Source organism: Sus scrofa, chromosome 9, assembly GCF_000003025.6.
Source record: "Sus scrofa isolate TJ Tabasco breed Duroc chromosome 9, Sscrofa11.1, whole genome shotgun sequence".
Taxonomy (NCBI): Eukaryota; Metazoa; Chordata; class Mammalia; order Artiodactyla; family Suidae; genus Sus; species Sus scrofa.
The window spans coordinates 53,657,489-53,681,880 of NC_010451.4; the positions used below are offsets into that span (position 1 = coordinate 53,657,489).

Below are 24,392 nucleotides of genomic sequence, written 5' to 3' on the forward strand. Positions count from 1 at the left end.
CAGCCAGTTAGTGGTGGGAGAAGTACCAGAGTCGAGGTCTCCTTTCTACATGCTCTTCCTTCTGAAAAGGGGGAAGGGTGGACCTTGATCCCAGGGTCAAGCAGCTGATCTGGCCTCTGAAGAGTTCTATCCATAGTTCCTAGCTGCCTGAGTCTCCAGTTACTGGACAAAGAAGAAACAGCTTTCATCAGGAGAGAGCTCGCTCCCTGTCTCCTGGCAGGCACGCTGGCCATGGGAAGAGGATGCTCTCAGCCACACTCTCATAAGAGCACCTGGCTCTTCCCAGCATGCCCACACACCGGGAAATCCGCTTTCCTCTTCGGGGAGGCAGGAATAAAAGCCACCACTAATAAAGTAAAAAGAGCAACAACAAGTCTCCAGCCTTGTTTTCCAGATGAGTTCCATGGCTTCTAGGGATGGGTTCTGGGAGAGAGAGAGACAGAGCCCAGGATGCAGTCTCCAGGGCCCAGGGGACACATGTGGGTACAGCCATCTGTCAATCACTAGAACCTTTACAGCAGGAGGAGGGAGCAGGATGGGGTCATTATATGGGTTCTAGTCCGCCAACTGAGTCACTGAGAGAAAAGCCAGGACCCAGAAGCAATTCCCTTGCTCTAAACTTGCCATCACAAGAAAGAGAAAAACAAATAGCATATGATATCACTTATATCTGGACTCTACTATATGGCACAAATGAACCTATCTACAGAAAAGAAACAAAGTCATGGACTTGGAGAACAGACCTGTGGTTGCCAAAGGGGAGGGGGAAGGAGTGGGAGTTGGGGATTAGTAGATGCTAACTCCTACGTTTGAGTGGATAAGCAATGAGGTCCCTGCTGTATGTACAGGGAACTATATCCAATCCCTTGTGATGGAACATGATGGAGGATAATGTGAGAAAAAGAATGTATATAAATGTATGTCTGGGTCACTTTGCTATAGAGCAGAAAAGGATAGAACATTGTAAATCACCCATACTAAAAAAAATTTTAAAAATAGAGGCAAGTCCTCAGGAAAAAAACGATCAACTCACCATCACGGAAGCCCACGTGGTCACCCATCTCTTCCTTTGCCAGGCCTTCCTGGCACAGATGCCTCAGGCTCCAGTGGGCTCCTCCCCTCTCCCGCAGAGCCCCTTGGCTCCCAGTGGCCCCATCTCTCTCTCTCTCTCTCTCACCAAGGGGGCATGGCGGTCCTTAGGCCTGGGCCAGAGCCTGCCTGCCACCCTGCAGCTTCACAGTGTGGGGGCACCAAAGGGCAGTGCCAGCAGCTTGCTGCAAACTGACAAGGCTGAGTTCACTTCAGCACCCAGGAGTCGACAGGATCATCTGAATTAAGTGGCCAAGTTTAGTTTTTAATTAAGCCCCCGTGGTCTTTTAAAAAGGTCACTGATGACACCATCTTCTTTAAGGCCGATATGAAAAGACATTCAAAGTCAAAGTTCTGAGATGGGAGCCTTGTAGCTTGAAATGTCACAGGGAGAAATTTGGAAATGGGGAAAGAGGAAGCTGGTGGGACGAATGACCCTGTCACACTGTCCTGCCATCAGCAGCACAGTTTCCAGTGGGAGCCCCAAACTATTTTGGTCTCGAAGGGGAAGTGGCCCCATGCTGCTCTCTCAAGCTCCTTCCCCATGGCTGGTTACATGGGCTCTTTGTTAACTGCACCAGGGAAAACTGGGACACTTGTCTTCCCTGACAGGGAATAAAAGTTTGTATCAAGGGGGCAGAAATTGCCCCGATCTCTGGGGAATTAATAAACATATATGCAACTGACTGTCATTGCTCTGCTCTGATTCCTGCATACAATTTACTATGTAACTTAACTGATAGCGTACCATTCGGAAACACAGTTCTGTCTAGAGCAGAACATAACGGCCTCTTACTTCCCCTACAACACCCTGTCACATTCCTACAGTGGAAGCAAAGACATGTGCCTGGTTCTGCACAGCCCTAGGAGGAGTAGAGGGTTGAGTTCATTCGAGCAGCGTAGACAGCACCTCTTAGAGAGGAGGTAATGGGGTCAGGACTTAGTTGGCCCTGTGATATTCTCCTGGGTCCCTGGCACAGCACCAACGCTTGGGCAGTGGGACACTCTGGATGTTGGACCGTTCAGTGTAGCCCTGACTCTGTGTTAGAGTCAGGGGATACGGTAGTGGTCAGGAGTTTGGGACATTCTGTCCGTGGTCACCACAGGCAGTGCAGGTAGTGGACAGAACTTTGGATTTAGGGTCAGGAAATTTGGGTCTTAGGGCAAAAAGTACAATTTTTCCATTTCTGTACTTCCAGAATTCTTACATTGCTGAGGTGGGAAAGTAACGAAGCCAAAAAATATGAATTTCCTAGACCCCCTTGAACAGCTCGGTGGCTAATGAGATATAATCAGAAACCATTCTTCAGAGACAGCTGATTCACACTTAGGTGTGAATCTAAAACATGGCACAAACGAACCTACCTACAAAACAGAAAGAGACTCATAGAAATAGACAACAGACTTGGGGTTGCCAAGGGAGGCAGGGAGGGACTGGGAGTTTGGGGTTAGTAGATACACACTATTACATTTAGAATGGATAAGCAATGAGTTCCTACTGTAGCACAGTGAAGTATATCCAATCTCCTGGGATAGACCATGATGGAAAATAATACTAAAAAACTAATGTATATATATATACATACACACACATATATATATACACATGTATATATATACATGTGTGTATATATATATATATATACACACATATATAGGTATGGCTGAGAAACTCTGCAGGACAGCAGAAATTGGCACGACATTGTAAATCAACTATACTTTAATATTAAAAAAAGGCAGGCCAATCCACCTGGGAGTTGCATGCATTTTGTTTATTTCCTTTTCCTGCCTGAAATGTGGAGTGATAGCTCGAGCTTTGGCCGCTGTTTTATGACTGTGAGGTGTAAACCAAGTATAGAAGCCAGTGCTAAGGATGGGCTGACTACTGAGCTCTTGCCTTCTTCCTGTCATGTGAGAGAAAGGTTCACTCCTAGCTTGTTTATGCCACCAGTGTTTCGAAGCTCCTCTACTAACCACTGAATGCCAGTGATACCGAATGACTGCCAGCTTGCTCAATTATTCCTGAGACTTTGGATAAGTCATTAAATGTCTTCGAGCTTCAGTTGTTGTACCTCTCCGATGGGAATAATAATTCGTGTTCTGTAAATGTTATCTCTGACTTCTGGGGCCTACTCATAGTTTTCTGAGAAGGCTGTCCCCCTCTGTCTGAAAATCATGCATTTTTTTGTGTCTGAGCAGTGGCTGCCTCTCTCCCATTGTTGTGGTAGATTGTTCCTGGGCTAAGGCATATGCCTGCCTTCCAAGTTCAATGCCTTGCTCGGGGCTGTTATAAAGTACCCTCGTGGGCTCCCATTTTCTAGAGACACAATAGCTTTTCCTGGCTTGCCCAGGCCTTGCCCCTCCTTGCTGGGTGCAGAGACGTCTGCCGTTTCAAGCTGCTGAAAAGGAGGCTTCAAAGAGCCCCACGTTGGCCCATCTTAGGCTCTGACTCATAGAAACGTTTCTGGAAATCCTCAAAAGCCTTATTAATCTGTGAAGACGTCCCAGAAGCGAGAGTCTGTGCACCCGATTTCCAGGGCTTTTCAGCGCATCCATTGTCTCAGCTGCATTGTTCTGCTTCCCGTCTTGGCCCCTAATGGCTCTTTCTGAGGCAGGCGCTTTCTGCTGCTCTGACTCTTCTCAGTTGCCTTTAACTCTTAAAGTGAAAAGGTGTCCGCTCTTCTTGGACTGTTTATTCCTCTAACCCCCTGTGTGGCTGGCTCTCTGCTTCTCCCTTTTCTCTCCTGGCATCTGGCTGGATGTGGGTCAGGCACAGAGGGGCCTGCAGAGAAAATGAGGCCCACTTTTTTCAAAAGAAAACCTCTTTTTTCCCCTCAAATGGAAACCTCTAGGGGGTCTTTCGTGCCTCAGGAGGATTCCTGGGATCCCCATGGACCTCTGCAAGGGACCTGCTTACAGCTGGTGAGTAGATCAGCTCAGAGTTGGCTTCTCCAGGACACTGCCCTGGCTCTGGTCCACTCACTGACCACCCTTCCGACGTCTGACCTTCTCTGTGGTTGAACAGGCACTGGGGAGAGGACTGGAAGCCTGGCGTTCTGTTCCTGGGTTCAAGCCCGGGCTGGACTTCCACTGTCTTAATGTACGTTCAGGGGATCCGACTTGGTAGCCCAGGGCTGGTGAGACCGAGGATCCTTGTCTCCTGGTTTTCAAACTCTCCTCCTCTCGAGGGTGGGCTGGACCCAGTGACTTGAGAATATGGCCAGCGTGATGAGAGATTCAAACTGTAGTTTTAAAAGGCAGTGCTTCTGGGTTCTGTGCTGGCACACACACTCTTTCTGGGCTTTTTGGCTGCTTGCTTTGCAGAAGAAAGCTGCCATGCTGGAGAGACCCCTGGGGCAGGCAGGAGGGTGGCCTCTCCCCGACACGCATCGAGGAGCTGAGGTCCTCAGTTGAGCAGCCTGCAGAGAACCAGGCTCCCGGCCATAGGTGTGAGCTTGGAAGCAGATCCTTTCCCAGGTGAGCCTTGAGGTGACTACAGGCCTGGCTGACACCTTGACCGCAGCCTTGGGTGTCATGGATGCTGAGGACCCAGCTAAGCCACAGAGATTTGGAGATAATAAATGTGTCAAGTGGCTAATGTTGGGGTACTTTGTTTCACAGCATGAGATAACTAATACAGGTCTTTATTAGCTTAAAAATATTTATTTTGCTCCTCCCTATTTATTTATTTTTTTGCCTTTTTGTCTTTTCTAGGGCCACACCCATGGCATATGGAGGTTCCCAGCCTAGGGGTCTAATCAGAGCTGTAGCCACAGGCCTAAGCCACAGCCACAGCAACTTGGGATCTGAGCCGCATCTGCGACCTAAACCACAGCTCACAGCATCACGGGATCCTCAACCCACTGAGTGAGGCCAGGGATCGAACCCACAACCTCAGTGATGCTAGTTGGATTTGTTAACCACTGAGACACAACAGGAACTCCTGCTCCTCTCTATTTAGATTCAAGGACTTAAAACATTCATGCACACACACCCACACACCCACACCCACCCGCACAGCCACACTCGACTCTATGGGCCACTGAAGTCCCTTTGTCCCTATTCTAAAAATACATTATCAGAATAAATGAAAGAAAGAGATTAGCTCTATTGAGATGAGGCTCTATTGAGGTGATTCCTGAATTTCTCTTAGTAACTAAAGTAAAATTTGAATTTCTGCCAAAACCCAAAGTGCCAGAAGGGGCTTGACCAAGGAGGCCATGGGCGGGTGTGCGTGTGTGCAAGCGTGTGTGTGTGTGTGTGTGTGTGTGTGTGCACCTCTGATAATTCTCTTCCACGCTCACCTTTCCAAATGTGACTCAAACTTTCTTCCTCTGAGAAAACATTGCCTGACTTATCCAGGGAGAGCTCCTATTCCCTATCTGAGTCCCAACCGGTTTATATCCATATCAGATATATATTTTCATTACTGATATGTTCCCTCCTCACTTTCCCATCCTTTCACCGATCCCCCACCCCAGGAAGCTCAGAATGCAGTGATATCTACAGGAAATCATGCAGGATTTCACCACCTTAGTCGGAAGCAAAATTTAAAAAACCCTCCCAGCCCCCCTCATCATGTTCCAGGAAGCCAAAGCACAGAGCAATTTCTCCAATCTAGGAAGCAATAAAGAAATGTATTTATGAACCAGCCTCTATCTAAGGGAGGGAATTTATGTGTCTTCATGCTCTTGTTGACAATAATAACGGATTGCTGCATCAATGTGATGCAATATAATTTAAAAACCCTCCAAAACAAGGATCAGGAAACAACCATCGGAGACTGAGCCGTGGGCACCCTCGGTTTGGTGGCTGAGCCCTGGGCCTGCTAATGCCCCAGGCGATGGGAACACAGCTCTGGGAGCACCTGCAATCTCATCTTATTTCTTCCCCAGCACCGGGGAAGAAAAGCAATTTGTTTGCTCTCATACTCTAAAGATGAACTTCCCGTGCTCAATCAAACGTTATTATCCCAATGTAAGTCAATTTACCTTTGAATTTGAAGGCTATTTTCTTCCTAAATGGCTAATTATGGGAGATAGATGGCTGTAAACAGAAGCCTTCCACTTCGCCACTCAGCCAGGCCTTCTCCCCCAGGCGCCTACGAGAATCTGGGAAAGCGAGCCTGGCGGGTCTCTGCCTTCCTTACCTGGTCTGCGTCGCCCCGCCCCGTCCATTCTTCTCTGTCCTCCTGCAATGCCATTCATTCATCCTGCCCCCTCGATTTCTAGACATCCGTTTGGAGTCTCCTGCTGTCCCCCAAACCACAACCCCCACTGCTGTGCTCGTTTTTGGAGTTCTGTTCCCTATGTCCCCATTTTGGAAGATGTGAGCCATCTTCCAAAATGGCCTGCTCCAGCTGCAGATGTGAGATGGAAGGATCCAGGCTAAAGAGAGCGGGGAGCAAGGCGTAGCCAGCAGGTGGCCCACGCTGGCCCCTCAGCCAGGCAGACCCCTCCTGGATGCTCCGGATAAAGGCCATATCCTTCCCTCCTGGCTCCGTCCTTCCTTCCTTCCCAGGATCTGGCCATCCAGGCCTCCATGGGAAAAGTGGATGCCTCGGCCTGAGAGCTCTGCCCGCAGGACAGCAAGCATTTCAGGAAACAAGGGATGCTGTGAGCCTCTGAGATGAAACAAGGTCACCCAAGGCCGCCTCTTTGATTCTCCTGGCAAAGTCACAGAAGCAACCAGCGGGGCCCAGCGAGGCCCGGTGGGGCAGTGGCCTTTCCCGGTGCACGATCAGCACCACGCAGGAGCTAATTGAATGGCTGAGTTTGTTTACCGAGATGGGGAATGGCTCCCCTCCCTTGTCACAAAACAAAGTCTTTCCCCAGGAGTCGCGGCAGAGGTTGGCCCTGGAGGCCTCTCTGTTTGCCTTTTGATGAATGTGAAGCCAGTGCTCTGAAGGAGAGAGTGCATTGTCTGTGCATCAGCAGAGGTGGCTCCAGCAGGGAGACCTTAGCCCTCCGAGCTCTTCAGGTCTGGGGGTTACAGAGCCTGTGGTGTGTGGGGTTACAGAGGAAGAAGTGGGTCTTCCAGCACCGCTTCCCGAGGTCTGGCCTCTGAACCCCTGTACTTTCCACCTGGGCCAGCGATGCCACAGTAACTGCAACTAGCCTTTATCCAACACCTCCTGGATTACACAGCACATCCACATACATTATTTCATTTGGTCCTCACAACCGCCCCGTGAAGCCATTCTCATCTGACGATGGGGGGACAGGCTCAGAGATGTCTAGCGCTTTCCTGAAGTCACACAGCTAACAAGTGACTGAATTAGGGCCTGCATCAGGGTGTTTAGACTTCACAATTCCATCACAGGAAGGAGGGCATCTGGCTCTATGATCAGTGATGAAGCCCTGTCCTAGCTTTGGAACCAAGTCACTTGGGCTGGGGTTCCAATTTGTGACCCGCCCCTGGACTTGGGAAGCATGGCTTTGAGAAGCCCATTTACCCTGAGCTTGCTATGCTGTTCTTGGGCAGTCCCTGAAGGCTGGAAGAATGAGCAAGAGAGGATGAGCTTTTCTAGAACTGCTCTGGGAAAGTTTAAGGCCACGGTGAGGGGCAGCCCTGAAGAATGTATGGCCAAGGGAGATGCAAGCCTCTCCCACTCACCTGTGTCTGCAGGGGTCTCAGTACCTGAGTACTGGGGTCAGGCTGATGGAGGCATAGAGACCAGCCTGAGATCCTTTCTCTATTAGGGCAGATAGAGCAGAACCTACATCCCACTTCCCCACCACTCCCAGCTGCCCAGCGGAGGGCAGCTGGGGCTCTGGCCACACTTCGAGAAAGGAATCCATTTTGCATTCGATGGACCGAAATTCTGAGAATCCTCTACAGATTTCCAGAGCTGCTAAGCCCCTTGCCAGGGTGAGGATATGGGAGCTCCCTGTTTCACTTAGTGCTTTGATTAAAACAATAAATTCACGTTGAATACCAATGAGCAGCCAGGTGGGGGCTCATGCCAGCTCTGGCTCCCTCCTGGCATCATCTCCTAGCAGCTGGTTGGGAGAGAAATCTCTCTCTCTCCTGTGGCGAGAGTCCTTGTTCCTGATAAATTAGGGAGCAGAAGCCTCCTCGGAGCCTAGGGGACAGCGAGGTCACAGAAAGGGGCTGGGGCCACGTGCAGAGTGCATGGAGGATGGGGGACTTGTCAAAGCAGAGAGGGCACAGAAGGCGCAGAGGAGCACGGAATGCTCAGCCAGCCCCCCGACCTGCGCCCCACCTCTGTTACCTTCTCCCTGCAGACATGCCGAGAGGGAAGGAAGGGGTGTGGGGCGCGGCTCTCTGAGCAGCTGTGCTGGGCCATGCATCAGAGCACTAACACGCAGCATCTGCTGCTGGCAGCACAGCCGCCTCACTCTCTGGGCTCTGCCTGATGCCTGGCAGCCACGGTGCTGGCTGGCAGGGGAGCCGGGGCTGTCACCTTTCCTGGCCTTGGAGAGCTGGCTGCTCTGGATTGGCCAGGCCTGCTGATGGGAAGAAAAAAGTGGTACAGGCCAGGGAGGAGGACCTGTCCTCCCCAACACAAGGTTTTTACCCATGTCCCCCATGGACACTCCTCCCCCTGACCCCAAGACCGAACATCACCTGTGCTGTCCCGTCACAAAGAAGCTCCTGAATCTTTTCTGATGGCCAAGCAGCCATAGGATGTCATGATTCTTATCATCCATCCAATTTTGTTTACTTGGCATTTTTCCTCCCTCCCTCTCTTCTATCCATCTATTAACATTTATTGATAATCCATCACATCAGGCAAGATACTAGGCGGTGGGAATAAAAGATGAGTGAACTACAGCCTTGTCCTCGTGCTGTCTCCTCAGGGTGGCTGCTATTATGACCACCGCATTTCTCAACCAAAACTGAAGGCGCGGAGGTGACAAGGGTGAGTGTACTTATGGGAACAGACCATGCCTGAAAGCTGAGGCACGCTGTTCCTAAACCAGGATGAAAACTGAGTAGTCAATAAATCCATGGAGTTCCCATCGTGGCTCAGTGGTTAACAAATCCGAATAGGAACTGTGAGGTTTTCGGGTTTGATCTTGGCCTCGCTCAGGGGGTTAAGGATCTGGCATTGCCGTGAGCTGTGGTGTAGGTCACAGATGCGGCTTGGATCTGGCGTCGCTGTGGCTGTGGCGTAGGCTGGCAGCTACATCTAGCCTGGGAACCACCATATTCCACGGGAGCGACCTTACAAAAGATAAAAGGACAAATAAAATAAAATAAAATAAAGTAAATCCTGGCTGCCCCGCATAGCTGTGCTCTGGTCTTTAAGAAGAATGCCAGGAGCCACTACTTAGTGACACCTACTGTGTGCCACTAAGGCTGTGCTGGACAACTTGTGCATAGCATCTATTGAGTCTTGCCATGGGCCCCTAGAGAATTCACTGTGCAGATAAGGCAACGCAGGGCCAGGTGGGTCAGTTGGGGTAGCTCGGTCCTTGCTGGCCATGTGGCCTCTTCTCCCGAGGGTGGGGATATGTGCTCAGCACGCAGCCTGAGCCCCTGGTGCACTGGGCGCGGGTCTGAGGTTGTGCAGAATGGCTCGCTTCAAGCAGTGTCTTAATTCTGCCAGGCGCCAATGTTTGAAACGTAATAAAAGGAGCAGTCTGCCAAGTGAGGCGAGGCCGTGACACAAGGCTGGATCCTGGGGTTGGAGGCCCAGGCACCATTCTGGCACTGCTATCATTGACTTTGCAACCTGGCTTGCGTTACTTAATCTGTCTGAGTCTCTTCTCAGCATTGTTACAAGGGGAAAAGCAGGCAGATCCACCCCCCCCCCCATAGCAGGACTTATGAGAAACAAATTAGACGGTCTATGAAATAGTACGTTGTCAATTGCAATCTGGATTATTACTGCTTCCTGCCCTCAGCAAAGACCCAGGATGACAGACAGCGCACAGTGCAGAGGTGGCCCCACCCCATCAGCCTATCGCTGGCCTTCTTGGTCCTGCCCTTTCTACTTGGTTCCTCCCCACCCTCTTCCCTCTCTCTAGAATCCCACCTTCCCACCTGCCCCTACTGGGCCCCCACAGATAACTACCTAGTAACTGACTCCAGTGGGTGGAAAGCTGGGACTCCACCAAGCCATATTTTCAGTGGTGCGTCTTTAGCCATTGCCAGGATTCTGGTCAGGTTTAATGTGCTGCGTTGTTGTTTTTTTTTTTTTTTTGGTCTTTCTTAGAGCCGCACCCATGGCATACAGAAATTCCCAGGCTAGGGGTCAAATTGGAGCTACAGCTGCTGGCCTACACCACAGCTCATGACAACACCAGATTTAAGCCACGTCTGTGACCTATGCCACAGCTCACAGCAACGCCAGATCCTTTAACCCACTGAGAGAGGCCAGAGATTGAACTTGCATCCTCATGGATGCTAGTTGGGTTCGTTACTGCTGAGACACAATGGGAACTCCTTTAATGTGCTGCATTTTAAAATATTTTCTCTTTTTATGGCTGCACCTGTGGCATATAGAAGTTCCCAGATTAGGGGTTGAATCGGACTGCAGCTGCCGGCCTATATCACAGCCACAGCAATGCTGGATCCCAGCTGCATCTGCAACCTAAACCACAGAGAGAGGCAATGCCGGATCCTTAACCCACTGAGTGAGACCAGGGATCAAACCTGTGTCCTCATGGATACTAGTCGGTTTTGTTACCACTGAGTCACATCGGGAACTCCTTAATATGCTGGATTTAATGTAGTCAGTTAGGGACCCAGGGCAGCTCCATCCCCAGGTGCAGCTGGTGGGAGGCGTCATGTGTCCATGGTCTGTCTCTGGGTCTCAGGCCATCTGGGTCCAGGATTCCTGTGTCAGAGGGATGCCAGAGGGAGGAGTCCTGTGGCAGAAATGTGGGGGCTTGGGATGGGGCCCACTTCATGGGAAATGATGGATGACATTCAGGATGCCCGGAGGGAGGCCCAGCCCATTCTCAGCAGCTCAGAGCATGAAAGTAGGGGCTCTGATCAAAGCCGGCACTGGGCACTTCATTTCCCAGAGACAACCGGCGTGTTTTAATAATGTCTGCTTGGGTTAATGAAAGTTGTCGGTTTCACTTAATAAATACATCACCATTCTTGGCCATACATGTCCATCCTGCTGGGCCTGGAGCTGCGCATCCCTGCCAGGGCTGAGGAGAGATGCTGGGAGTTGGGGGAAGGAGAAGGGGGGCAAACAGAGGGCCAGCAGGGGAGAGCAGGGCGGGGAGGGCAGGGTCCCTCTTGGGAGTGAAGCAGAAGATTCCTCTGGTTGTGCCTTTGCTCCAGAGGCAGAGCAGAAACGCACAAGCAGGGGACCACTGTCCATTCATTCTTCGTCTCAGGAAAGGGAGGCACTTAGTCTGTGCCCTTTGGGAGGGAGCATGAGAGGCAGCTATCTCCAAGTGGGCTCAGGCTCTGGGCTCAGACAGATTTGGGAAGAAGAGATGGCTACTCACCATCTCTGTGACTTTGGGCTCATTATTTAATCTCTCTGAGCCTCCATGGCTTCATCTGTAAAAGGAGATCATAGCATTTACCTCCCAGGGCTGTTGTGAGCCTTCCCTGACAAAAGGCACGCAAAGCTCTTTGTACAGTGCCCAGTGTAAATAGCACTCAAATCAGAGCCAGTCATATTCATTTTAAAATACGATTTGTGTGTGTGTGTGTGTGTGTGTGTGTGTGTGTGTGTGTGTGTGTGAAAAAACAGCTTAGCACAGGATTTCTGAGCGTGGGCTCTGCAGCCAGACTGCCTGGGTCTGTCACTTACTAGCTGTGACATTAGACAAATCACGTCATTTTTCTGTATCCCAGTGTCCTCACCTGTAAACTACAGGGAATAATAATACCTGTCTCATGAAGCTGCTACGGGGATCAAAGAAGTCAGGATGCATAAATCCTTTAGAACAGGGCCTGGGGCATTGTGGCCACTCAAGAAACATTAGGGATTGTTATTACTGTCATTGATTTCACAGGGACATGGGGGAGGAGAGTCCAGGCTCCCTGGGAATTGCCTCCCACATTTCACCACCTCAGGTTGGTCACAGGGTCACCTCCTGGTGGCTCTACATGTCCTGGGGTTGATGCCAGGCTGAGACCCTAGACATGCTTGTGCGTGCAGAGCAGGGATTCAGAACCTCACTCTCAGTCCCTAGGACACGTGACTTGGCTCGAGGCAGTGGGGGACGGATCACAGGGGGCATGTTTAACATTCCGGGGACATTCTCCTCAAACTCTGTAGAGGCCTTAAAACTTGCCCGAACTGCTATGCATCAATAGGCCTGCTTTCCTCCTCACTTTTTTTTTTTCCCCCTCTTCTAAAAGCTTTGACTGAGCAAAGAAGGGAGAGATTTGGGGGATGGGGAAGGGCCCTAGATGTGTGGGGAGAGGGTACCCGGCAGGTACCTTCTAGATGAAAAAAGCAGCCTGAGAACCTGCCTGGATTCCAGAGCTTTGCCATTTCATGCACATGTTTGCTTCATTAAGGAGCCCCTGGCTGGCAAGGGGCTCCCGGGCAGGCAGCTAGCTGCAAACCAGCCCCAGGGCTTGGCAGGCCCAGGCTTAGGAGGTGGGGATGATGGGGTTGCAGAGCTGAGATGGGCCTATCGCCTCCTTTTACAGGAGAGGAAACCGAGGTAATCAATTCCCTTTAGCGCATTTGTGAGTCTGATGGTTGGTGCTGTTTTCTGTTGCGGATGGGAAGCTCCAGGCTGGGAGAGGAAGGTGGAGGCAAGATCAGGAAGGAGAGGAGGCCGGAGCTTGCTGACCATAACCTTCGCCTTCCACTGGAGGGAGCAGCCTCTCCACAGGCGGGGCTGTCCCTCGGGAGTGCTGTCCCTCGGGAGTGAAGGCTCTGCACATCTTCCGGCCTGGAGATGGGCCGATCTCCCATTTCAAGAACTCTTACAGCCTTTATTAATGGCTCCCTGTTATCATGTAGGCATCTGGTGGCTTCCGTGTCCTCAGAGCACTAACCCTCCAGCAACAAGTTCAACACATCAGCAAGGTCAACACTATTGCAGTCTATGGCCCAGAGCCTTGTGCAATTAGCCCTTTTACAGATGGAGAAGCTGAGTCCTCCGTTCCTTGAGATGGGCCACCCCTCCCTTCCTTTCAGGCCTCTCCCTCTCTAGTCCTAGTCCTGCAGGGTGCACAGGTGAATAGTGACGGCCTTGTCACAAGGAGGAGCCTTGAGATGGCTGCTCAGTTCAGGACAGTCACAGCTGGGTGAGCTCTGCAGTGGCAGGGTTAGGGATTGGACACCCCATCACAGCAACCTGGGCACGACAAACCCCTGCAGCTCTGCCCGGAGACTTTCTGCCACCCAAACTGCCTGCCACACCAGCCTCTCACCAACCAAGAGGCTGGGAGCTGCCCTTCCATCCACACTCTTTCCCACCCCAAGGGGCGGGTCAGGTGGGGTCTGAGCCAGGATGGGTCCAAGGCCGAGGCGAGAGTTTTTTTGCGGGGGCGGGGGGCAGTCCGGGACAATGCATTGGGGGCAGGGGTGGGGAGTGGGAAGCAGCTGAGAGGGGCAGCTTCAGAAGCCCCCCTGGGGAGCCTCCCTTCCACCTGGCAAGCTGAATAACAAAAGCATTTGTGAAATCTAATTAGTACAGCCTTTGCTTCTGACTTTCTGCAGGGCTCCTCCTCCAGCCCCAGGCTATGGAGCTGAATTAAGCCACCTAAGATCACCTCATTAAATTCACTAACTTTGCTTTTCGACTGTGTTTAGCCCCTGGTGCCCTTCCTCTGTCTGTGGGAGGTGCAGGCCTGGCTTTACTAGAGGGGTTCCCAGGTTGGGTTTTAGGGACCTGCCTCCTCTCCCCTCCTGCAAATGGCTTCCTTAATCACCAATCGGCCTGGCCTGATCCGGTCACAAGCCCTGTGGCCGCCTGTCTAAGGGGATGGTGGTCCCGGCTGGGGCAGGACCAGGAAGGAGAGGCCAGTCTAGAGGCAGAGTACTGGGCACACTTGCGAGCTGGAAACTAGCACAGATAATTTGCAGTTTCCTGGGGCCTGACTGTGCTGGCGCACAGAGTGCACTTCTGATGCAGAGATGGGCAATGGGGCCGCACAGGGAGGAGGCCGGGCCTGAGGCAGGAGGTGAGGGAGCCGGCAGGGCAGCTCCTGAGCCAGGCAGAGGATGCGCCAAGCCCCCGGTAAACAAATGACCGTTGTTGGGGTAGGGAGCAGAAACATTCAGCCAGAGGGGCAGGTAGGGAAGAGAAATGCAATTAGTGTTGTAGGAGGACGAGAAAAATCTTTCAAGGAGATGGAGATGGGGCTAAAGTTACTGCCAACTCCAACTGCATATTTAATTGTGCTAAACTGACAACTGGCCATCCACCTTGGGTGAACATCACTCCTGCTGAGGCTGGGACCCCAGGAAGGGGGCTGGGAGGGAGGGGATGGCTTCTGAAGGACTGAGGTTTAGCTGTCACACCCGTGCAACCTCAGGTGGCTTCCCTTGAGGCTCAGCTTAACTTCTTTTTTTTTTTTTTTTTTTTTATTTTCCCAGTGTACAGCAAGGGGGTCAGGTTATCCTTAGATGTATACATTGCAGTTACAGTTTTTCCCCCACCCTTTCTTCTGTTGCGACATGAGTATCTAGACATAGTTCTCAAAGCTATTCAGCAGGATCTCCTTGTAAATCTATTCTAGGTTGTGTCTGATAAGTCCATGCTCCCGATCCCTCCCACTCCCTCCCCCTCCCATCAGGCAACCACAAGTCTCATCTCCAAGTCCATGATTTTCTTTTCTGAGGAGATGTTCATTTGTGCTGGATATTAGATTCCAGTTATAAGTGATATCATACGGTATTTGTCTTTGTCTTTCTGGCTCATTTCACTCAGTATGAGATTCTCTAGTTGCATCCATGTTGCTGCAAATGGCATGATGTCATTCTTTTTTATGGCTGAGTAGTATTCCATTGTGTATATATACCACATCTTCCGAATCCAATCCTCAGCCATAAAAAAGAATGACATCATGCCATCAGCTTAACTTCTTATCAAGATGGCTGATGTGTGTCTTTCTCTGGGGCTGGCAGCTGGGTTAATTGCACCTTGTTTTTCTTTTCTTTTCTTTTCTTTCTCATCTTTTCTAGGGCCGTACCCGCAGCATATGGAGGTTCCCAGGCTAGGGGTCTAATCAGAGCTGTAGCTGTCGGCCTACGCAACAGCCACAGCAGTGACAGATCCGAGCCACGTCTGTGACCTACACCACAGCTCAAGGCAACACCAGATCCTTAACCCACTGAGCAAGGCCAGGGATCGAACCTGAAACCTGGTTTCTAGTTGGATTTATCACCCATGTTCGGAACTCCAATTGCACATTGTTTATGTAGCATCTATTACTTATGATTTCCTTTGGTCTATCCTAGAGGGACAATGGGGCCGGCTGACGAGAGTTATTTCTGCCTTGGGAGATGTGTGAGGAAGGTTTCCTTCTCAGTCCACCTGCAGTGACTTTGAGGCCAAGAGTGGCTTGGCATGGATACTGGCATCAGCTGAGAGCCCCCCATCCCCCTAACCCCCCCGCCCCGGCCTTTTTAAAATTCTCTTTTCTTTTTACAGTATCACCTGTGGCATATGGAAGTTCCTGGGCTAGGGGCTGAATGGGAGCTGCAGCTGAGGCCTACACCACAGCCACAGCAACAGCAGATCTGAGACGCATCTGTGATCTATGCTTGCAGCAATGTTGGATCCTAAATCCACTGAGTGAGGCCAGAGATTGTACCTGAATTCTCATGGTCAATATGCCGGGTTCTTAACCCACTGAGCCAAAATGGGAACTCCCATCTGAGAGTTTTGACAGACACTTCCCTCAACAGAGATTTGGATTTAATTGGTATGGGGTGTGGCCTCCCAGTGAGATTTTTTTGTTTGTTTGTTTTTTGTTTTTTGTCTTTTGTCTTTTTAGGGCTGCACACACAGCATACGGAGGTTCCCAGGCTAGGAGTTGGATTGGAGCTGCAGCTGCCAGCCTACACCACAGTCACAGCAACACCAGATCTGAGCCATATCTGCGACCTACACAACAGATCATGGCATTCCCATGTACTTAACCCATTGAGTGAGGCCAGGGATCGAACCTGCATCCTCATGAATGCTAGTCAGATTCGTTTCCGCTGAGCCACGACGGCATTTTATTTTATTTTATTTTATTTTATTTTATTTTATTTTTGTCTCTTGTCTTTTTTGTTGTTGTTGTTATTGTTGCTATTTCTTGGGCTGCTCCCGCGGCATATGGAGGTTCCCAGGCTAGGGGTTGAATCGGAGCTGTAGCCACCGGCCTACGCCAGAGCCACAGCAACGCGGGATCCGAGCCGCGTCTGCAACCTACACCACAGCTCACGGCAACGCCGGATCGTTAACCCACTGAGCAAGGGCAGGGATCGAACCGCAACCTCATGGTTCCTAGTCGGATTCGTTAACCACTGAGCCACGACGGGAACTCCCACGACGGCATTTTAGAAGCTCCCAGGTGAGTCTAACACAGTGAAGGTGGAGAACCACTGTTCAGTGCATTCCTATGGTCATCGTTTATTCTGTTAACCACTACTAATGAGAGCAGTGAACACTAATCGAATATTATTACGTGACAGGCAGAGGCCAGAGTTTATGTAGGTAGTCTCAGGGAATCCTCAGAACAGCCCAACGTTGCTGGAAGATGCTAGTAATATTTCTATTTTGCAGGTAAAGAAACTGCAGCCCAGGGAGGTTAAATAAACTGGCCTAAGGTCATGCGTTTATTCAATTGCAAAGCTGGGCCTGACCCCGAAGCCTGTGCTCTTAAACATTTATAACCACATTGTATGCCCTTCAGAAGATCAATGGAAAGATGGCAAGAGGGTGGGGACATTTTGAGGTCCCATCTGGAAGAAGATCTTGTTTAGGAGTTTCCTAAGCGGTGCTTCATATTAACAAATGAACCTTTGGGCACAAGGACAATAGGGACATCCCTGGGAGAGCACTGGGTGACCATGGCCATGAGATGCTGACCACATCTATGGAGGGGATGTCTCGATGGAGGTCGGTGGGCTGTGGGCAAGGGTAAGGCTCCTGCCCTGTAAGCGAATGGGGATGGAGGAGCCAAGGAGAGTCTGGAGTGCCTGGAACTGGGAAAGAGGGCTGTGCTGGGGAAATCGCTTCTCTGTGGTCACGTGGAGGGCTCTGCATCTTCTTGAGAGCAGTCGCATCAGGTTCATCTGAAGCTGCCTTGGGGGTTCCCAGGTCCCTGCAGGCCTGGCAGGAGCTTCACCTTCAGGGAATATCTGGTCTTCACAGAGGTTAAGATGCCCTTGGCCTTGACATCTGACTTGGGCAGGGGCTGAAGGCCAGGACTCTTGGCTGTGGATCTATGAGCTTCAGGAGGAATCCAGACACGTCCGGCAGCCTCCACACCCTGTGATGGAGACGATGAGAGGACAGGGCTGTCTGCCTTGGGGGCTGGGAGGGCAGGTGCAGGGGGCAGACTGCTGCATTCAGTCTGCGACCTAGTCCTGTGACCTTGAGAACGTCCTTAACTCAAGTCATAGCTGATAGGTGACCACGTTAATAGAACCTCCCTCAGAGAGTCGTGGGAAAAATTAAATAACACATGTAACATGCTTAGCTCAGTTCCCCTCTCCCAGTGCCCAGCCAACACTAGCTATTATTACTGTTAATGTCACTACCGCCTTTGAAACCTTCTCCATCACTTTCCTTCTATAACCAATTTACATTTTCAGCTTCTCACACCATTGAGGGATAATGCCTTTTGGAGAGTGAGGTTTCTTTCAAACATCAAGGGCGGTTCTCCATAGAATTCCATGGTCCCTGTTCCCATGTTCCCACCTTGGCGAGCGCACACAGAGGCTATACTCCCCTCCAGGCTGGGCTTCTTCAAACTGGACTTTGAAGCTAACTGGGTGTCTCCACGTTTCCCACCTCATGGACTTCATTTTCTACCTTCCGAATTGCATCCCTGTGTCTTAAGAGGTGTGGCAGGTGGGATGACGTGTCAGAGCCCAGACGCCATGCGAGCATCATTTGCAGAGATTTGCTTTCCCGTGTCCTTTCCATTCATACCCCACAGTGGGCTGCCCTCCGGCCTGTGTGCACGTTGGGTTCCCTTGTCCCCGGACCCTTTTCTCTGGCTGAGAGGACCACAGTAGCCCCCCTACTGCCCTCCGCACATTGAAGCTGCCCGTCTCCAGCCTTCTCCTCAGATCTGCTAGTTTGATGTTTTAGGAACAGATCATGTCTCAGCTGACCCAGCAGCTTAGGCTAAAGATCCAAATCCTTACCTGGCCTACAGGCCCCTGCCGTCTCTGTAGACCCTGACATACCCCCCTCTCCTTTTGCGGTGCATTTGCCCATGCGGATCTTCTTTAGTTCTTTAAACGTGCCAGGCTCCTACCCCTCAGACCCACCTCTTCAAGGAGGCCCCCACCCCCGGCCCTGTCTGATGTGTTACACACTCATTTTACCTGTGCTTCTCTTTCACCTTTTTCATCACGATTGTCCTTACACGATTTGTTGTGTGTTTGGTGAAGTTTCTCGATCCTAACAGTATGTCAGGGCAAGAGATTAGGAGAATGTCAACTGGTTCTCTATGGGGTCGGCAGGGCCCAGGTGTGCTGGCATATAATAAGAATAAGTATGCCTGAGTGAATAAATACACATGACATCGTGACATCATTTTGGGTTACCTTTCTCTATCTTATACTTGCTCTCAACATGCTCTCCTGTGACCTGGCCACTATCTGGTGAACTTGTAAGTAGCTGGGGATAGTTTGTTTGTTGGTTTTTTTTTTTGACACTCAAAAGATGAGCTAGAGTTCACATAACATAAAATTCACTCTTTTAAAATGTATGGTGCAGTGGTTTTTAAGTATATTCACAACATTGCACAGTCACCATCATCAGTCAATTATGGAATATTTTCCTCACCCTGAAAATAAACCCGGTACCCACTAGCAGTCACTTCCAATCCTTCTCCCCACCGCCAGCAGCCACTAATTTGCTTTCTGTCTTTAGGAATTTGACCATTCTGGGCATTTCACATAAATGGAATCATATGATAGTTGGTCTTTGGTGGCTGGCTTCTGTCATTTACCAGCATGGTTCCAAGACTCATTCACATTGTAGCAAATATCAGTACTTCTTTCCTTTTTATGGCTGAATTATATTCTATATTCCATATATGTTGCTTTTTCATTAGATGGACATTTTGATTTCTACCTTTTCACTATTATGAAACAGCTAATATGAACCTTGTGTAAAGTTTTTGTGTAAACATAGGTTTTCAGTTCTCTTGGGGTAGAAATGCTGGGTCACATGGTAACTTAACTTTTTGCAGAATTGCTAAATTGTTTTATGGGTACAGTTTTATTTATATTTTATTTCTCAGCTAAAGGGGATAGACCAGTTTAGTGGTTCTTAATTTTAAATTTGTATTTATTTTATTTTATTTTTTATTTTTTATTTTTTTGTCTTTTTGCCTTTTTCTGGGGCTGCTCCCGTGGCATATGGAGGTTCCCAGGCTAGGGTCTAATCGGAGCTGTAGCCGATGGCCTACACCACAGCCATAGCAATGCAATGTGGTATCCGAGCCGCATCTGCGACCTACACCACAGTTCACGGCAACGACGGATCCTTAACCCATTGAGCGAGGTCAGGGATCGAACCGGATTCATTAGTCGGATTCATTAACCCCTGCGCCACGACGGGAACTCCCAAATTTGTATTTATTTTTGATAAATAGCTTTTTTAGAAGTATATTAAGGACCATGAAATCTCTTTCCAGATAAATGTATATGTGTGAATACACATAATTTCAGAGGTTCAAGAACCATCAGAAACTGGCTATGGATCCCAAAGTTCCATGATTATAGGCTCACTCGTGGCAGCGTTTTAAGGTTAGATTATTTTCTCAAACACAGAACTCCATCTACATTTTTGGCTTTTCCACATGGATACAGGAAATGGGTAATTTGACTAATGAGTTCTGATCCATGTTCTGATTTCCATCTGGGATCTGAACATTCAGCAGCCAATCAGTTGCCTTAATTTTTTCCACCCACTCTGTAATCATCTGATTGATGTGCAATTATCCCCCTTGCTTTGACAACGCTTTCCCCTTCTCATGTTTGCAATCCAATGCCAGATAACCTTCATTTTTTCCCATTTATTTTGTGTGTGTTGGCCACTGTTTGATATAATTATTTTTTGCAATCATCTTCTATTAGGTGAAAGACTATTGCAGCAGAGAAAGAAAGAAAAAGAAAATAAATGCCTTCCTGACAAGTTCTAATATTTTATGTTCACAAATAATCTCCCAATATCAGAGAAATAATATTATTTTCTCAATGTGCATTTATTAAAATGTAAAGTAGCTCCTTCACATTGGGAACTAAAACCCTTGCATTACCCTGGCCAGAAAATATCACTTATTTATTTCGGATTACATTTCTGGAAATTTAATACTGTTTCTTCCCCCCACCCCCCACATAGCCTTTATCTAGCAGCAGAGTGAACCTGAAGGGTTGATTTCTAAAGAGGCTCAGTTGAATGCTCAGGACCTTAATTTGGTTTTAAGAATTGCTTTTGGCTTTTGATTTACGATGAGGTTCTTTCCTGTGTAATTCTTTTGGCTGAAACCTGAATAGAGCTCTCCCTTTGTGGATGGCATTTTGGCACCACATTTTAAGACTGGAGGGCAGAGGTGAGGGAGGAGTGGGGGAGACTTAGAAAAGAGAGTGGGATAACATGGTAGGTTTTAGGGGTTGGAAGAGTAAGACCCATCACCTTTTTCTCTAGATTTCTCATGGCACACACCTTGGATTCTAGTTTGAAGTCAGAGTGTTAACCTCTACGTAGCCTCGTAAAAAAGAAGGAAGGCAAGAGTCAGGACTGCTGACCCTGCTTCCTCCTCTAACCAGCTTGGTGACCTTGGACACATCATCTCTATGCTTTGGACAGTTTGCTCAAGTGTGCAAAGGAAATCGTGGGTTTTTGATCCTGGCTATGTAATAGGATGTTCTGGGGAGTTCCCATTGTGGCTCAGTGGTAATGAACCCAACTAGTATCCATGAAGACTACTGGCCTCGCTCAGTGGGTTAACGATCTGGTGTTGCCACGAGCTGTGGTGTAGGCCAGCAGCTACAGCTCTGATTAGACCCCTAGCCTGGGAACCTTCATATGCCATGGGTGTGGCCCTAAAAAAAAAAAAAAGTCCTGGGGAGCTTTGAAAACTATTTTGATGTCCATTCCCTTGGCTCAATTAAATCAGGATTTCTTGTGGGTGAGTGAAGGGGACTGGATGCTGGGGTCTTTACTAAACACTTCCGAGGGGATTCTATTGTGAAGCCCAGGCTGAGAACCCTTGGTCCCAATGATCTCAAGGGCTCCATTGCATTTCTGGTTGCCTGATGCTATAAGCTGGGCAGTGAGGTCTCACCAGCCAACGCTGGTGTGATGTATTCATAGCCAAGAGGGCCACAATCACTGGAGAGTGAGTCTGAGCTGGGGCCCGAGGTGTCTCAGCTGGAGGACCCTGGAAGGATCCCAGATGGAAGTGAATTTCTCTCAGAATCAGGGCTGGGTTGAGCAGGCAAATCTCCCCTCTTTGTGGGTCCACGGCGCTGAGAAGACAGATGAGCTGGAGCTGGTAAAATACCTTGTGTTCCTTGGAGAAAGGCATATGTTGAAAGATAAGCTAGGCTTATTATTTTTGGAGGAGAACTGGGACTGTTTAGCCTAGAAAAGAGGTGACTTAGGGGGACATGATTTGTGGTCTTCAAGAGGCTAAGAGGCTGACATGTGGAAGAGGGATTGGAGTGATTTTAGATGCTCCAGGGGGTGAACTTGGGCCAGTGAGTAGAGAGTCAGGGAAGCTGATTTTGCTGCATTATTAGGAAGAATTGTTGTCATATAGAGCTATGTTCCCATATCCCCTGTCACCTGCTTTTATGACCATCTTTCTTTCTCTTTCTTTCTTTCTTTCTTTCTTTCTTTCTTTCTTTCTTTCTTTCTTTCTCTCTCTCTCTCTCTCTCCCTCCCTCTCTCTCTCTCTCTCTCTCTCTCTCTCTCTCTCTCTCTCTCTCTCTCTCTCTCTTTCTTTCTTTCTTTGTCTTTTTGCCTTTTTGGGGGCTGCTCCCGTAGCATATGGAGGTTCCCAGGCTAGGGGGTCTAATCGGAGCTGTAGCTGCCGGCCTACACCAGAGCCACAGCAATGAGGGATCTGAGCCGCGTCTTCGACCTACACCACAGTTCACGGCAACGCCGGATCGTTAACCCACTGAACAACGGCAGGGATCGAACCCGCAACCTCATGGTTCCTAGTCAGATTCGTTAACCACTGAGCCACGACAGGAACTCACTATGACCTTCTTCTTTACCTTGAGACCACATCTTTTCCACCTCTGTATTCCCAGTACCTAATCCAGTTCCCGACATAGTCTTCATTTCAGCAAATGTTTATTATCATTTCTATGATGGTTCATAACCGTCACTGATGCCCACCACGCAAAGCCCTCCACTTAAGGAAATCAGAACGTAACGGTGGTTAAGTTATGTGCAAATTCACAACCAGCACGTAGCAGAGGTGGGCTGTGAATTCAGGTCTGTCTGACCCCAAATCTGCTCCTAACTGTTGCACTGCCCTGCCCACCAGCACCCGGGGTGGGCTGTTTTGGGGGGTGGAGGGCTCCCCAAGTCTCAGAGGTATTCAAGGTTGAAGGTATTCAACTATTCCAGTGAACTCATTATGCCATGGCAGTGAGTATAGATTGAGTTAGGATGGTCCCAGATGATAGTGGAGCCAGAAGCTGGGCAGATTTTTAGAGTCTCAGGTCACCTGGCTACTGCTCCCATCAGCCTCCTACCCTGGCTCCACCAGCAAGCAAGGTCTTGGTCTGGTCTGGAGCGAAAGCCTCACTCTCTGCACTGCACAGGCTCCAGAATGGAACGGTTTTTGGGCAGCAGCTGTGGTCATCCTCAGGTAATGGTGTCGTGACCTCCTCTGCCACCCACCTGCATTTCTCATTAAGGCCCATGGTCACATGTTGGGAGCAGAATCCTTGTGTGTCCCTGGTGACAGGACTGGATGGAGAGAGGAATCCTGGGTGTTGCGGGTGGGGGGAGATGCATGACTGCTTTGGCCATGAAACATTATGTTACTTCTCTGTTCATGTCACAGAGACACAGTGATTGCATTATCGTGTGGCTCAGGGTGGAAGCAGCTGATGAAGGAAGGAGGGCTCCCAGGAAGTCTTTCATCAAAGTGATGGCATAGCTAAAGGCACAGAAAGAATATTCCTGAGATGGCACTGCCAATTAGCGGAAGGCTGCAACTGTGAAATAGAAATTTGGGAGAATGGATGGGAGAGGGGGTTAGCACGGGGCCAGGAGAGGCAGGAAAAGGAAAGGGGGAGGGGAGGAAAAAATCGGTGGGAGTAATGATTCCTTTAACACAGGCGTGCATTGTTTTAAAGATTTCAGCATTCTTAAATATGGCCAAAATCAAACTTCCCATGGAAAGGCGGGATTTACTTTTTATTTATTTATTTTTATTTTTTGCTTTTTAGGGCTGCACCTGCAGCATATGGAAGTTCCCAGGCTAGGGGATGAATTGGAGCTGCAGCTGCCAGCTTACACCACAGCCACAGCAATGCCAGATCTGAGCCTTATCTGCAACCTATACTGCAGCTCACGGTGGATCCTTAACCCACTGAGCAAGGCCAGGGATTGAACCCGAATCCTCACAGAGACTACATTGGGTCCTTAACTGACTGAGATATTCATTTTGGTGTCTGTCTTTCAGAATTTATACTTATTTGTTTTCAAAAAAGAATTTTAAGAGGCATAATATTTTCTCAGGAAATGAAGAAGGCTTCTAAAATTCTTCTGTCTTGAATACTGCCCACAAATCAGCCTCCCTATTTAATGTTGATGGTTATAGAGCATGTTATGATGCATAAATAGAGCTGCCATGGTAGAGCCCCTGCAAGGTGCATGGCACTGTGTTCAGAACATCATACATGCTATCTTTTTAAATACACCTCACAACCCAGCAAGATAGGTATTTTTATTCCCATTTACCAGATGAAGAGCACACTGTAGTCTGGGGAGATTAACTGATTTGCCCAGAGTCCCCCATTTGTAAGTAGCAAAACTAAGATTTCAATCCAGGCCTGTCTGACTTAAAAGTCCCTGCTCTTTCCCCTCTGTGACATGAAGTTATGAAATAGTAAATCTCAGAACTGAAAATTAGAGTTCAGCTCTTTTACCTATCCAATGCACAGAGCTTCTCAGAACATTCCTGATAAGGGCTGACTT

The 24,392-nt window shown here is 49.2% G+C and overlaps 1 protein-coding gene across 5 annotated transcripts in view; it reads right to left on the bottom strand.

The window, feature by feature from the left end:
• The window catches only part of KIRREL3 (kin of IRRE like 3 (Drosophila)), a 572,756-nt gene that overhangs the window by 163,754 nt on the left and 384,610 nt on the right, over window positions 1–24,392 (bottom strand). The window contains exon 1 of one of the 5 annotated variants that reach the window (XM_021063116.1): window positions 1,034–2,485. The exons of the other annotated variants lie outside the window; for them this stretch is intronic. Coding sequence (XP_020918775.1) covers window positions 1,034–1,061 — 28 coding nt within the window. The 5' untranslated portion in view covers window positions 1,062–2,485. Of the gene's footprint in view, window positions 1–1,033; window positions 2,486–24,392 lie in introns of those variants that run through there. 5 annotated transcript variants of the gene reach the window in all.